Below are 16,194 nucleotides of genomic sequence, written 5' to 3' on the forward strand. Positions count from 1 at the left end.
CATTTTTGCATGGGATAGGAAAGGCGAAAAGCTTTCCGTTTACCTGGAACCAAGGCGACGATAAAGAGATTCGAGCAGTCGCTCTCTCTTCACCGCGCAGACACAGCAGTCCTCGGAGAAGATCCTTCGCGTCCCTCGATATCGTCGCGAAATATTCCTCGGGGAAACAGAAGTCGCATTTCAAGATGTTGGTGGTGGTCTCCTCGATTGAGTCGTCCAAGAACGGCGACAGTCCGCTAGAACGAAATAAAGATGAATTCCTCTGCCGGGAATCGAGCAAACTTACGGACAGGTAGAACACGGTACCTCAGAAGCACGTAGATAAAGACTCCGGTGGCCCACATGTCCGTGTACGGGCCCATCGGTTTCCCGAGGACAGATTCCGGAGCCGCGAACTCCAGATCCACCGGAGGGACGACCTGGTCGAGCGGCGCGGTTTTCACAGCTTCGCCGAAGTCGATCAACTTGACGGCATCCTTGTCTCGATCGATCAGAACGTTCTCCGGTTTGATGTCCAGATGGGCTCGTTTCCGGGAGTGCAACCACCATAGCGCGGACAACAACTGACCGGTGTACCTCGAGACGGTTCCCTCCGTGTAGTCGATCTTACCACCGAGATACGCGAACAAACTCGAACCGTTGACTCTGCGGATTTTCGCCAGGATTTTGTCACGACAACCTTTGAAATGTCCATTACTAGACTGCGAATCTTTATGCATTTATGAAAAAGTTGATTGGTTGAAATACAGGGTGACAAGAAATAACGGAGTTAAAAATTTCTTATTATAATTCTGTCAAAAATCTCTGTACCAGGAGTGGGACCGAATGACGCCAGAAGAGCTGCGGCCCATTGCCGAAAATTTCAAGACACGTTTGAGCCTCTGTGTCGGCGCAAAGGGTGGCCATTTCGAAACTTCTTAAATGTATGAATACTAAAGGTCCATGTTATGGTTGTTATTATTTGGTTTTTCAAAATTCGTCAATTTGACAGAATTATAATAAGAAAGGATTAACTCCGTTACTTCTTGTCATCCTGTATAAAACGGTAAAAGATGACTGTTTTTAATGTGACAAAGTCATTAGGGGATAAGATCAATTTTTCTTTTACTTCTGCTTCCCAGAATCAACGCAGAATATTTTTATCTTGCGAAAAGAGATCCGCAGCCATTACCAACCGGACTCGTTGTTCAGGACGCTGAGGATTCAGGGATCATCGTACTCACAGTTCAAGAACTATGGTGTCGGTGTCCGGTTGCGGCACCTCCTCGAAGAGAGCGAACGCTCGGACGATGTTGTCGTGGCGAGCGGCTCGTAGCAAATCGTATTCGGCGCACGTCAACGATCGAGACTGTTTCGATCGGGACACTTGCTTCAGCGCCACTTCTCGACCGGTTCCTTGGTCCCTGGCTCGATAAACTCTCGCGAACCTACCGTTCCCTAGTTCCTTCGGCTCCACGTACATTTCGGCGAACCATGCCGCCGCCGCTTCTCGACTCACGACCTCGGCGTTCTTCGAAGGTCGCGGACTCTTTACGAGACCCAGGAGCGCGGAGTTGTCGTCCACGGACGTTGCGATCGATGGATCGTTGACGGTCGACTCGTCGACCCCGCTACTTTCGTTTGCGGCGTTCCAGACGTTTGGCCCGATACCTGGAAGATCGATTGGTTCTCATTGATTCCGCACGGGCCGCGGTTTACGATATTCGCTCCGAGAGTAAACAAACCTTAAAGGGACTGTGTTGTTTATATGCGCGATAAAGTAAAGAAGAAGGAGATGCATTAACCCTTTGCACTCGGAGCTAGTTTAACTCGAAAATTAAACATTTCTTTCGAACTAGAATATTTCCATTCCATATAAATTTTCATTTTATGGGTATGGAATTGATAAAACTCATGCAATATTGAAATGTTTAGCAATTCTTTAGATACCGACACATTTCATATTGTAAACAATACTTTGAATAATGGTACAGCAATTTTTAATGGTGCCTTAGTTACCATTCGAGTGCTAAGGGTTAAAAAAGTCATCAAATTAACGCTAAACCTACCGAGCACTAAAAACGATTCAAATGTTTCAGCATAAAAAAATGACAAGGCTCTATTTATTTAGATTTCGTGCAATTTTCGAGGCTGGTATTTACTATTTTATAAATTGAAATAACTTAAAAGTTGCAATAATAACCCACAATGTCTACAAACTACTCTCATAGAAGAGTTAAACCGAAACTTCAATTTTTGCAGTTGTGTCATTATTAGACTGCGGATTTTATGCATGTATGGTAAAAATGAATAGGTCAAATATACAAAACTAAACACACATTAGATGAATCTAAGGATATTTTGATATTACTTCCGACGTTTTAACATGATTTAAAAACAATATTACATTTTTATTCAACTTCGGTTTCGTACAATTGACTTGGACAATTTTTATTTTGCACAAAGATCCGCAGTCTAGTCATTATACTTCCGGAGCAGCGGTATGTGCTTGGATAAAGAAATTTATCGAATCAATTTCCATGTAAGTAACTTCATAATTTCAATAGATGTAAGATGAACAATATAAAACCGGTCATTTGACCGGCAGTGGTAGGTTTAGTGTTAAGAAACTACCTCTTTACCTCCAGCAAAGGGATGAAGCGTGTTTACTCGTCGATCATCTCGGAGCGAGTACTGTAATTCGGGAGGCGTTCGGAACGTACCGACAACTCGTAGAGGAATTTTCGCCGAGCAGGAGCCAGTCTCGTGATCGACGCGGCAGTGATAAACTCCGGAATCGGAGGGCAAGCATGGAACGATCTCGAGAGAGAGTGAATCGGCCGTTTGGCAGATGCGATACCGGTCGGTTCTCTCGATGTCGCCTCGTTGTCCCTCCTTCTTCCAGGAGACGATCGCTCGTTCCGCGCGACGAACCTCCAGCACGAGACGAGCCACGCCACCGGCCGTCGCCCTGATCGAACACGGGATAGTCAAGATCGCGGGCGGACCGTTCTCGTCGGCGGCGGGATGTTCGCGCGGAACGCGAACGCTCTCGGCCGCCTCGGTATCGATTCTCCGCGGACGGAAAGACCATGCGCGGCTGATAGACGAATTCGGAACAAGACTCGCCGGGATCCAGAACTCTTCTTTCCTCCCGACCACCGGAGAGACGATCAACCCTGGACCGTCCAATCGAGAGATCTCCAGCTCCTCTCCGGCACGCAATTTCCCCCAATCCGCGGTCAACCTTACTCTGCTACCTGGAACGATCTGCGGAATCTACCTATTAACATTGCGACCAGTCCTTTCTCATCCCCCTTCGGGCCTCATGCACCGGCTCTCGCTCTCTCGATCATTCTAGCCGCGATTTTTACCGTCTCGAGTCCGAGAGTCCAATTCGCCGACGATCGTTTTCCGTTTCCCCCGCATCTTACGAAGCTTCTTTAACACTTTGGGGACACCGGCCGGTAAGAATCGATCTCGTTTGCCAAGAAAACTGTTGATTCGTGAACACTTGAATCTCTCTCTTTCTCTCACTGCCTCTCCCTCGAATGCTCGTCGACGTCGTCCCCAACGTGTTAACGCCTTGTTAATCCGTACCCGGTAGCGCCGATCAACAACTGCGTCGTGTTCAATCACCGATCATACGGAAGCAAACAGGATGGAGAGAAAGCGACAGAGACTGATTACGTCTACGCTAGGGTAAGACAGAAGATGGAAACAGAGAGAAAGTGAGAGAAGAGATATAGCAAGCAGACAGAGACAGAGGAGAAGTTAGCGTACAGCAACATCGACAGAGAGCAATAGCCCCAGCAACGAAACCTATATGTATCATTCAAAGAGAATTTCACGGTAACGGAATGCTGTCCACAGTGGAATGGTAACGATAGCGGTGGCGGAGACGACGGCGGTGGCATCGGCAAGGACATTTAAACAGCGGTGACGATGACAACGACGATGACGACGATGACGACGACGGCGACGACGACGACGATAGACAACGACGAAGAACAACGTGCGCGCAACACAGATTAAGAGATAACCGCGGTCGAAACGAAAAGTACGATTACATTCGACTGTCAGGATCCGAAGCGTCTAAGATATCTCTGCGATGCGTGCGTAATTTCACGGTTGGCTCGTTGCGGAAAGATACAAATCCGTTCGGGAAAGGAGCGCGCCGCGCGTGTCATCTCTTGGTTCGTTCAAGGACAAAAATTAGAGAACTGATCGCTGCACCAACGAAAAGTTATACGATAGAGAGGGAATAGCAGCAGGCATCAAGAGGCAGAGAAAGAAGAATCCTTTTGCTGCAATTGCAAGAATTCCCAATTACGGATAAGCAAAATAGATTCGTACGGGGGTCGTTCAGCGCGAAATCGCGCGGGATGCTTCTCGGCGTGGGATACAGTATTTTATCTACAGGCTGGCCCAAAATTCCTTCAACAGCCGGAAATGGGAGGTTCCTGAGATCATTTGAAGCAACATTTTCCTTTGGAAAAATGTTATCCGCGGCTTTGTTTAGGAGCTATTAACGAAAAACGCTATTAACGAAAAGAACTTTCATCGTTCATTACACAAGTAAATATAATTGGAACTATATCACATTTGGTATCATTTTCATTAGAAAAATGCCACGAATATGTTGAGTAAAACCCCATAAAAAAATAATGAATGATAAGGAAGTTTTGTCATTGGATTAGTGTGGTCACACCGATATACCCGAGCCGTATGATGATGTCATACTTCTCGGCGACCGAGGCCTCTCGAGCTTCTTGGCCCCTCAAGGGGGTACACCCCGCAGGAGTGGAGATAGACAATTGTCGGCCAGACATTTGGGACATTTATCGATAAAATACTGTATCAAAATTCGACAGAAAACGAGAAGCGTCCGATTTCGCGCGTCGAACGACCGGTATACGTATCGAGGTGGAGTCTGTGCAATGTTGTCTGCTTACCGGGATCGAGTTGTTGCGAACAGGGGACCGTGGTCGCAACGTGCTCCGAAATCCTTCGAGAAAATGCAGTCTGCTCTTGGTAGGGCTCGGGGTCCTCGAGGATTCGTCGAAAGTACCGCCCCCGGCGCGAGATCGTTGGAGAAGCGACGTGGTGGTTGTCGCAGCTGTTGCCCCGGTTGCTGTCGCGGTCGCGTTCGCTGTCACTGACGACGTCATAATCGCTGCCACCAGGGTTTTCGCAGCGGATGAGGCGGGCGAACCGGGGAGAAGCATCTCGTTCTTTCCATCCTCGTTTGGTTTCGACAAGCACTGCGATATCGTCGATGAAACCGTCGAGAGAACGCTTCCTCGACACGGAGATTCCGGGCTCGCGCCACGACTGTACGCCAGCAAATTATAAATGAAATTTAAACACGGTACCGCATCCATGGACGCGTGCGCCTTTTCTCTTGGTCTAACACGGTTACGGTATTTCGTTCCTGGCTCGATTCAATGCTCAGATTATATCCTATTCAGTCGTACGAGTTACAACCCTTCGCACTCGACGCTGATTCAACTCCAAAATCAAGACATTTCTTATATGATGTTTATTTTACTTAACGCTGCACCTACCGAGCATTAAAAATAACAAAATTAAATTTTTGTTTGACAATGTGCGATTTATATCTTTTTATTTTTGATTTGACTATAAACGGATTATTTTTTATATATACAGGGTGTCACAGCTAACTTGACCACCTTGAATATCTCGTTTAGTTTCAGTAATAGAAAAAAAACGTCATAGGACAATATTAACTTAACCGAAGGGGCAATATAATGATTGGGAAAAATCTTTTTTCAAGGTCATTTTTTTCTAGATATCAAAGTCATCAATTTTTTTTTTAATGGAACTATATACAGTAACGGAAGACCGCTCTAAAGAAGACGATAACTTTTTTAATACTGTACTATAAGATTTGAAATTTTTTGGGAAGCTAGAGCAATCAGTTTACTAAAGGGTGTGAAAAGAAATTTTTTCAAAAATTGCAATTGATCGGAATTGTTGAAAAAATACTAAAAGTTGAATTTTTTACTCTTTCTTGTGGGCCTATATTGAAAATTTAAAAAATACGTTTTGTAGATCTGTGTCAATTAAACATATTCTGTAAGTTTCGTCAAAATCGGTCGACGTTGCAATGAGCTACAAACGTTTAAAGATGGTAAAAATTGCAGATTTTCAAGATTTTCGGCAATAAATCGTGAAAATCTGCAATTTTTACCATCTTTAAACTCTCTTTTGTTGCTCATTGCAACGTCGACCGATTTTGACGAAATTTACAGAATATGTTTAATTGACACAGATCTACAAAACGGTAGGTTAGCGTTAAATTTATCAAATTTCTCAGATACAAATTTTTAGAGGAGCTTAGTACTCGCCAATCGAGTGCCAAGGGTTAGTATCTCCTCGTTCCCGAACTCGTGACTCGAGCGATGCGTGTTTGTGGAGGTCGCATCCCCTCGAAAACTTTAGAAAATTTAGTCGCGCGGTGTCGATCGACTCGTGCAAATTGCAGTTTCATATAGTAGTCGTTCCCTACTCGTTTGACCTTTTACAAGTCGGTGGTCATCGTGCGCGCTCAACGGGAACTTTACACGATAGCGGTCTCTAATGGAAAACGACGTGCTGTATTGGTTGAAAATGCGGTTAGAAAAAATTCAGCCAGAGCTCCGCACGTTGGACCACTTTTTGGGATAATGTACAGTCTCTCGTAAAGGGTTAAACTCGTGTGAATCAACGAAGAAACACCAATCACCGAAGCCCGATAGCCACGCGATATCCAGAGTGCCTAAATAGTGTTGTTAATTTATTGGAAACATCTTTGTGCATAGGTCGAGGAAACAGGCTCGCGGAGAGGAACCTGCGGTTTGTCGGATCGCGAACGATCGACGCAGTACCGTGTTTTTTTGCAAACGATAAGAGAAACAAGCTGTTAGTCGAACAGAAGGGTAAGTAAGTTTTGTTAGAACGGGCGTGGGAGAAGGACGCATCACACACTCGAGAATGTTGATCAATGTACAATTTATTCTAAACAAAATGTTTACGGTCTCGCGGAATCATTAGTCTTAGGTTTTTATGTCGTCTCTCGCGAATGCACATCTATGTACAGCATACTATCCCCAAACTCCTTTCCATCCACCTTGTATTATATAAACATTATTAAAAGTATTATACACTTGCAACGTTAAGTTGTTAATAGGTAATGTATGTTCCTGTGTTGGGGGGTGGAATAGCACCTGAACTATAATAATACCCGGCGTGTCGTGTACCTCGTTTTCGTGGCACGTGTACCTCTGCGGCTCTCCGCGTTTTCTTTGCACGCGCGCTTCTCTTTTCCTTCGATTCTTTTTTTTTCTTCCTTTTCATGTTTTAACGATACAAGAGTTTTAAGCACAATACGTATGCGATGAATATTATAATCGTGTGTTCCTCTATTCTTAAATCGTTATTATACATTCTCGTGTCAAACGGAGGAAACTGTTCGAACGAATGAGCGGCGGTTTCTAGCAAAAGTATGAATTTTGACATCGTGTTCGTTCGTTGTACTCAACTATTAAACGACTCGTATTAGATTTTGTCAAAATGAAACTCTCTTTTCTCGTCGAGGTCACTGTCACGGTGCATTATACAGGTGTGCCGACTTCCCTCAGAAAACTGTGATAGATGGCTAGTAATTATCTGGCCGCCGCCAGATGGCGCATGGCTCGTAGGTTTCGTACGTGTGCGAATGAGATTGTGTGTATTCGAGCGCGTTACTGAATACACCAATCTAATTCGCACACGTACGGTACCTACGACCCATGCGCCGTCTGGCGGCGGCCAGAGAATTACTACCCATCCATCACAAAACGTCAACGTTACAGAGATGCTAAGTCGGCACACCTGTATAATGCACCGTGGTCACTGTATTACCCCACCCCTCATCGACGCGCGGCTCCACGCACATACAAATACACGAGCATACACAGCACGCATTCGTACACGCACGCACGCACGCACGCGTCAAATGCATGCAGACACACGGCACAGATACATGACGCACGTATACGGAAACATGCAGCAGACACGCTCTTTTATTTCTTGTTCTCTTTGTCTCCAAACACGACATACGAGTAAAGGAATAGTGTGTCGGTGTGTGTGTATGTATAAAGTGTTGGGATTTGTGTGTGTGGTGTGTGTGTGTGCGAAGAGAGGGTGGAATTCGTGTAACAGTGAATATACATTGTTATACCTACCCCCACCTGCACAGGTGTGCGAACATATAGTCGAGGAATAACAGAGTCCATTTAGTTCGCAGTTCGAGTTGCATCTTGTCGCGTGAACATCGCATTGCATCGTAATCGCACAGCATCGTATCGCATATCCATAAGTGTAGAATACACCGGTCTTGTCTGGGCTGTGTGTCGTGTCGTATCGTGTAGTATAGAGTTATGGTATCCGTACCGTATCGTTTTGTCTGTTAATCGTATGATAAACTACGTATATTGCATAGTAATGTAAAATGATCGTGTCTCGGGTGAACCGTAGCAAGCCCGGTCGGAGGAACGTCTATAAAACGACTCGAAAAAGGAGGTAGGTACATTACGTAGCCAGTGAGTGTATATATAGTGAAAGACGCTCTCGCGCTAAAGCCACTCCACAGCAACAGCGAGGTAGAGATTCTCAGACTGCGATGTTAAGGCAAACAAGAGGAAGCACTTCGCACAATATGGGTGGAGAGATAGATAAATAGATAGATAGATAGATAAATAGATAGATCGATAGATAGGTAGAAGGAGAGAGTGTGAGAGTGAGAGAGAGAGAAACGTACGTGTATCGTGATTAGAGATAATAAATATTCAGGTAGTGGTGAGAGAGAACGAAAACACGAGAAAAGGAAAAAAAACAGAGAAACGAACGGGCTATTATCTTTCAGGAGACGACTACGGTTCTCTAGCGTGTACAGCGCAGTTCTCTGTATCTTTTTTTCTTCATATATATATATAAAATATACAAAAATATGTCGGAACGAATCTTCACAGGTCGAGCGTTGAAAGAGAGTCAATGCAATGTTGTGTGAATTAGATAGAGGAGACGCTTACAGTGGATCTTTGGTAAGTTCCTTTTGGTAGGCAATCGGCGACTGTATCGCCTTCAGAAAGTCACGCTGGGTCTGCAGGATGGCAGTGATCGTTTCTACCCATTCCTGCTTCCGTGGCCCGGTTTCTTCGAGAGCGCTGCAAAAGAATCTGAGGCCAGGTTTCCGGGGGTCTGTCGATCGGATCTCGAACTTCTCCGGATCGTCGTAGCACTTCTCCAGACTCATCTTATTCACCTGTCACGCGGAAAACAACGCGTTTCAACGTTTATTCAGGCAACAACGAGCAACAAAGAAACGAACCGGGTCAAGGGTACCCGGGCCCGGCATACTTTTACTGGAAATTTCAATTTTCTAGCAGCCAGTTTATAAATTATAGAGAGCAAGTTCTGTCGTATTCTCAAGAAAACTTACGAGTCAATTTATACAAATATACAAATGTATGTTTAATTAAAATACGACAGAACTTTCCCTCCACCCTAATATATCGAGTCCGTCGAGAGGATCGTAAAAGGATGCTCCCACCTGGATATGAGCTTTGTAAGTGTAGGCGGGATTCGTGAACTGCGTTTTCTTGCCGACAGCTTCGCTGAAGATGATGTTCTGCTCGAAGAGGAAAACGTGCCATTCCCTTCCTCTGCTCGAGAGATTCGACAATTCCGACACCAAGAGCGGACCGTGCAGCAACAACTTGCCCTGCGCGGTGATCTTGCCCTGAAAGAAACAACGAGACGGGTGAACGCGCCGCTACATCAGGACGAAAATCGGAGCCGCGTGAGAAGATCGCTTACGTCGAATCCCTGCAGTCTTCCGACATCCATCATGTCGTTGGCCGCCTTCGGAATAACGCGCATCACGTGAACCGCGGCTCTCAAACCTTCGATTTCCGAGGTTCTTCTTGTTCTTTCGGTGAGCCTCAACGCTTCCCTGAGAAGAAGCTGATACTTGGTGATTCTCTGCACGGGCTTGATCAGAAGGTCGCACAGCTGTAACCGGTGTCCGAGCTTCTGTCTCAGATCCTACGGCACAATCGGAGGTTTACGGAAACGAAAAATGTGCCGAATGCCAGAAGGAGAGGTCGACGAAGAGCACAGGCGTACCTCGAAGTAGGTGTCGATATACTCGGAAACGATGTATTCGGAGACAGGTTTGTTTTGACAGTAGACGACGTACATGTGCAGCTTCCTTTCGTATCTCTTGAAAAGTGGACCGAGCTCTTCTGGCCGCTCCAGGCAACGTTCCAGCGCTTTCAAGAAGAAACTGTCCCATCGACAAAGTCATCGGATTAAATACGAACCTCTTTGAGAACCGTTCGATCGATCGGCCTGCTACTGCCGCGTTATAAGAGAAATTTTAACGGAAAACTCACTCTCTGTGCCACTCGTAGATCGCCTCTAAATTGCCGAATACCATTTTATCCTTCCCGCCTTTCAAATCCTCCGGCAAAGGGATCTCGCAATTCTCGTCCCGCATCAGCGCCAGGTAGCCCTCCACTATTTGCCCGAGATCGTTCACGTAATACTTCTCCGTTTCCACTAATTCTCGTATGACGAACTGTCGCTTCGTTAGAATGGTACTTTCGGCGTCGGGCTCTTCCATAGAGATGTAAGGCGGATTGCTGGTCATCGCCGTGGCCGTTGCGGTTGACGTAGCCGTCGCTGTCGCCGTCGCCATCGTCGTTGTCGCTTCCATGCCGGTGACGCTTTCCGTAGTGGACATCGAGCCTTCGTTGTAGGCATCTTCGTCGCCGGCAGCAGCGACGCTCGAACTCTTACCGCTTGGCGTTCGCAACAGACTCTGCCTCTCCTGGTTCTCCGTGTGCTGTTCCTGTCGTCGTGGTTGATACGCGTTAGCGTTAGGTCAACGCCAAACTGATCGGTACACATTCGACCGGACACACTTACCATTCTCTCTTTTACGATCTGCTCGATCTCCGCTAAATCGACCGTCGTGGCACCGTCCAGAATCTTTGTGGACCGCTCGGACGCCTGCGGAAGAACACCCGCGAATTAATTCAGGATTAATTAAGTTGGAGTATCACGTAATTCATTCTTCGATGAACGAAGTGTATATTAATACTGTCAGTCTCGTAATTGATGGCACAATCAATTACGAGACTGACTGTAGATCATTGTAGTCGTCTTGAAACGCTTTCTCAGAAGATAAATAAAAAAAAAAAGAGTTGATCTTGATACTTCGTTTACACCTCGCGACCTAGAAGAAGATCAGCGACGCCGGATTATGCTCGAAACCGATGCATTTGTTCTCCGACACGAGTAGCGAGCAAGATATTCGGCTGACCTATTTTAAATACTGCACTCTGGATATTAACGATTCTGGGTATACACGAATGATTCTCACCCGAGACTTTCCGCAACTTTCCGTGGGGATAGCGGCGCCGGAGGCTCCGTTCGCGGTTCCTACGAGGATTGGGTCGGTGATGGGTTTCATCGGCGGCGGAAGCTCCAGATCGTCCTCGACGTCGTCCGCTCCGTTTTGTTCGGAATAAGTCAGTGCCTCGATATCGTCGGACTCCGGCTGATCCTTCTCCAGTTTGGAGCTCTGCTCGATCTCGCCTTTCTCCTCTTCCTTAACGTCGACTTCGGCCTGAATGTCCGCGTCGAGGTCCGCCGTGTCGAGGTCCGCCGCGTCCGAAGCTGCAGTGGAGACGTGCGTCGATGTGCCGGCCAAAGTGGACGCCAAACCAGAAATGGATAATGGGGCGGCGGACCTCGATACTCGCGTTTGCTCCGCACCGCTGGGCAACTTGAATCGCTTTTCCGAAACGTGCTTCTTCAGTGTGGAACGATCGGCGGACGCGAGCGCGGTCGATGTGGACGCCGGCGTTGGCGTCGGCGTCGGTGTTGCTGCTGCTGCTGCTGTCGCCGTTGTCGTTGCGTTCGTTGATTTCTCAACTTTACCTTGGCTGAGCTTACGCAACGGTGGTGGCAGCCACTTTCGTCTGCACGGTCAGAGAATTACAAATTTCTCTTTTGGCTCGGTCGCTATTTCGTTGAGGGGCTACGGACACCTTTGTCTACGAACTTGGTTGTGGAACATTGAAAAATATCTTTCTTGTAAAACATCTACCCCCTCTTATGTATATTCTTTTATTAAATCCCATTTTCACGTTTCTAGGTGTACGTAGCTCCTCAAATCAAACTTCCAGTTGACTCTCGCCTCGTTCGCTATTTCGTTAAAGAGCTGCAGACACCTTTGTGTACGAACTTGGTTGTGGAACATTGAAAAATATCTTTCTTGTGAAACATCTACCCCCTCTTATGTATATTCTTTTATTAAATCCCATTTTCACGTTTCAAGGTGTACGTAGCTCCTCAAATCGAACTTCCAATTGACTCTCGGCTTGTTACTCACCCGCTGAAACCGCGTCTCTTGTTCCCAGGAGAACTCGTGTTCGCCGTGCCGCTTCCATCGCTCGCAACGCTCTCTGGAATAGATAAACGAAGAATTTTTCATTGGTCGAGACAAGCCTTAACAGGAAAATGATTTCGCAATAACGCGATCTCCTTTTCAGAAATGATGCGTCCTAGTCGATAAATCGTTCGTTCGAGGAAATAACCAGCGTTTATTTTTCCGTAATGAAGTCCCGATCGCTGTTCTATCGAAATAACACGAATTCGAGGAGACTACTCGAATCTTCGGCGAGCAATTTAACTTTGCTATTGTCTTGTATCGCAACGAGAAGCGTCGAGTACGGAATTAACACCTGGGAAAACATGTACGAGGAAAATCGGCGAATGAGAGCTTGAACGCTCTTAATCGTCGCTAATTGCGCGGTTGTCGGAAACGTCCGCATCCCTCAGGCTGAATCTTGAGAAGCGAACGAGAAACTGAAAGAGGGAGCGAGAGAGAGAGAGAGAGAGTGAGTGGAACGCGGAAAACCGTGCATATTCCGTGTGTCGTTTCGCTAGAAATCTCGGCACACGAGCAGTGCCTCGCGGCTGCCAACAAGTTAATGTGACACAATTTTAGAAAAGGTTATCGACCATCGATGTGGAGTACGTCGATTACGCCGAATATGTAACACCTTGCTCCACTGGTACGCCAATCGGAGACTCACCGGTCAAGGACATAGTTATCCCGGTACGTACATCGTCGTATTGATCCGATACGGCTGCGTCGGAGCGCGCGTACCATAAACGTTCTCAAATATATAACCGTATTTTGACACCGATCTACCCGGCGTGTATAGTATATAATATTGTACAGTGCTTATAGTAAAACGCGATATGCAGCGCCTATGCAATATGCACCAATGTACTCGGCACGATTTTTCCAACTCACGCTTCTCCCTTCGCTGCAACGATTTCACTTGGAATTTTTCATTCCACCGTGTTTTTCCTATCCCACGTCGTAATCTACTTTATGCGGTTCTCCTCCTATGGTGCTACACATTTTACTCGGCTCGCTATCAGCCGTTGCTTTACTCCAACTTATTACGCCTCGCTCCGATCTGTCCGTCTATCTCAACGGTTTAAACGCTTCCTCCTTCTCGCTTAAATATCCTTCCCCATTTTACTTTTACCGCATCGTTCTGCGGAGCGCGGTCCCGATACAATCGGGAACGATACATTTCCGAGAAACTAAACTTTTCGAATGAAGCATCGCCCAGGTACATGGACGAAATGAGCTCTTCAGATTCACATCTGCTAACATCGGATGAGAATATCTTCGAGGAAAATGAACACTAACAAGGGAAGTTACCCAACCGTAACACGCCGATTTTAATGAAATTTTGGTGTGATAACATTTGGTATGATAACCGTAACAGTCTCATAATCATCTTAACCTGAAACTAATACACTCGTGTCCTTAAATCTTTTTAATATGACCTCTGCTTTAAATTCTGCGTACCGATTTTTATCGTAAATGCATAAAATCCGCAGTCTATTGATTAGATACCAACATATTTTTTGAATAACGTAGACAATACTTACAAGGGAAGTTGCCCAACCGTAACACGCCGATTTTAATGAAATATTTGGTATGATATAAAACTCAAAAAAATATTTGACACGTATTTTTTTATAGCGGTCGACATTCGTGTTAAGGGGATGAAAATAGAGTAGATTCGTCCTTCAAAGACGCACAAATTGGATTTTGAAATTTTTGTCTAGGGCTAATACTCTCGGAGATATTCAAGAAAATCGATTTTTCACACCAACTTTGAGGCCGCTATAAAAAAATACGTGTCAAATATTTTATCGAGTTTTATATCATATCAAAATTTCATTAAAATCGGCATGCAGCTGAAGGAGGCCACCTAAATATCTCCTTTATTTTGAATGACATAAGAAATATTTATGGCATAATGTAAATGGTATCGAAGGAGGAATATCATAGAAGAACAATATTTTTTGTCTGGTTCAAATGTAATCCGAATAAATGTATCTTTTCAGGCGCTACAAGATGGAATAAAAAAAATAAGTTTTCCCGATAAAAAATAAAGATGACCTTGAAGAAACTATGAAAAAACGACCAGACAAAAAAATTGTTCTTCTACGATATTCCACCTTCGATACATAAATATTTGTTGTGCCATTCAAAATAAAGGAGATATTTAGGTGGCCTCAAAAATCATGTAAAATGGAATTATTCCAGGTCGGAAGAAATGTTTAATTTTCGAGTTAGAATAGCTCCGAGTGCAAGGGTTCAAATCAGTCCAGGTTTATGGTTGTACTATGTGTTTCCACGAAATGATCATAATTTAAATATCGAGTGTTTATCGAGAATCGGAAATGGAGTGTTCAAATACTTTTTGGGTCGTTTATCCAGCCCTAGGTGCAGTCCCATGTTCTATAATGACAGAATTAGGCCCCTATATCTATTATTGCCGGGAGCAAGGCGTTGAAAGGGTTTGAAGTCCCTTTGGTGGTGGGGTTTTAGTGGGTAGGGGCAGGGAGTCAGTCCCGTTTTCCCCAAATGTCAACTTAGGGGGAGCAGAGTCCCACACTACTCTCTCTGTCCGGTTGAGAGAGTGTGCGTAAAAGCATTTCCCCACCGCCACGAAAATTAAAAAAAAAGAAAAAGGTGCAGTCCCATTTGGGTCGGTTAAGAGGGAGTCTACTACTTAAGGTAAAAGTAACAATAGTTGACCCATTAGACTAATTCTCTGCGCGAATAATAGCCAATGCTGTCTATCCTATAACAAAATCTAATCCAGCTTGTTCTCGATTAATATGAGAAACTATTAGGTCATCGCATAAGTTCGTGCCGTTTTTCGAGCGGCTGCATACATTAATTTTTTAAACATACCATGAACTGTTTTAGGCATTTTCAGAACATCTGACATCTTTTCAACTGATAAACTTCGTGATTTCCGTACAATGTCTCGAATTTTATCTGTGCCTGTCTGAGGAGGACGCCCGGAACGTTCCTCGTCTTCTAAACAAAAATTCCCACGTTTAAAACGTCGAAACCACTCTCTACAGATACGAGATGAAAGCGCACTTTCCCCGTAAACAGCACATATGTTGTCCGTGGCGATTGTTACTGAACTTCCTTTCAGAAATTCATATAACATGAGATGTCGGTAATGGATAGGCCTTTCGCTAATCATTTTTCACTGCTGGGAATCACTGTGTTCACTATCTGACGATGTTATACCCACGAGGACCTTCTCTAGACTGCTGCCGAACCAGCTACGCTAAAGTGTATTGGTCCCTTATCGCCGTAGGTTCATAAATATGGGATGACACAATATGTATTTATATCTATCGCGCCTTTTTCGAAAGATTCTTACGTCGACGAACGTTAGTTATCACGTTTCCCTGAAAAAATTGGCAACTACTGATACGAAGTGAATTACAGGGTGACCAGAAATAACGGAGTTAAACATTTCTTATTATAATTCTGTCAGATCGACGAATTCTGAAAAACCAAATGATAACAACCATAACATAGACCTTTAGTATTCATATATTTAAGAAGTTTCGAAGTGGCCACCCTTTGAGCCGATTCAGAGGCTCAAACGTGTTTTGAAATTTTCGGCTATGGGCCGCAGCTCTTCTGGCGTCATTCGGTCCCACACACGGCGCAGAGATTTTTTCAGCGGCTCGAAACTTTTATGGGGCTGAGCACAGGCCCTGGCCTCCAAAATCGACCAAACGCTGGAGTTCATACAG

General features: G+C 45.2%; 1 protein-coding gene across 3 annotated transcripts in view; it reads right to left on the reverse strand.

Annotated features, from left to right (window-relative positions):
* Trio (trio Rho guanine nucleotide exchange factor) overlaps window positions 1–16,194 on the reverse strand; it is a 33,729-nt gene that overhangs the window by 856 nt on the left and 16,679 nt on the right. For 2 of the 3 annotated variants that reach the window (XM_076429991.1, XM_076429992.1), the window contains exons 21-33: window positions 12,425–12,497; window positions 11,411–12,011; window positions 10,954–11,037; window positions 10,419–10,876; window positions 10,150–10,309; window positions 9,841–10,068; window positions 9,575–9,763; window positions 9,054–9,286; window positions 4,935–5,313; window positions 2,703–3,258; window positions 1,224–1,650; window positions 307–645; window positions 44–236 (exon numbers count right to left, since the gene is read on the reverse strand). In XM_076429991.1, coding sequence (XP_076286106.1) covers window positions 44–236; window positions 307–645; window positions 1,224–1,650; window positions 2,703–3,258; window positions 4,935–5,313; window positions 9,054–9,286; window positions 9,575–9,763; window positions 9,841–10,068; window positions 10,150–10,309; window positions 10,419–10,876; window positions 10,954–11,037; window positions 11,411–12,011; window positions 12,425–12,497 — 3,920 coding nt within the window. The remainder of the gene's footprint in view (window positions 1–43; window positions 237–306; window positions 646–1,223; window positions 1,651–2,702; window positions 3,259–4,934; window positions 5,314–9,053; window positions 9,287–9,574; window positions 9,764–9,840; window positions 10,069–10,149; window positions 10,310–10,418; window positions 10,877–10,953; window positions 11,038–11,410; window positions 12,012–12,424; window positions 12,498–16,194) is intronic. The other variant, XM_076429993.1, reaches the window with a different exon arrangement.

Source organism: Lasioglossum baleicum, chromosome 9 (genome assembly GCF_051020765.1).
Source record: "Lasioglossum baleicum chromosome 9, iyLasBale1, whole genome shotgun sequence".
Classification (NCBI taxonomy): domain Eukaryota; kingdom Metazoa; phylum Arthropoda; class Insecta; order Hymenoptera; family Halictidae; genus Lasioglossum; species Lasioglossum baleicum.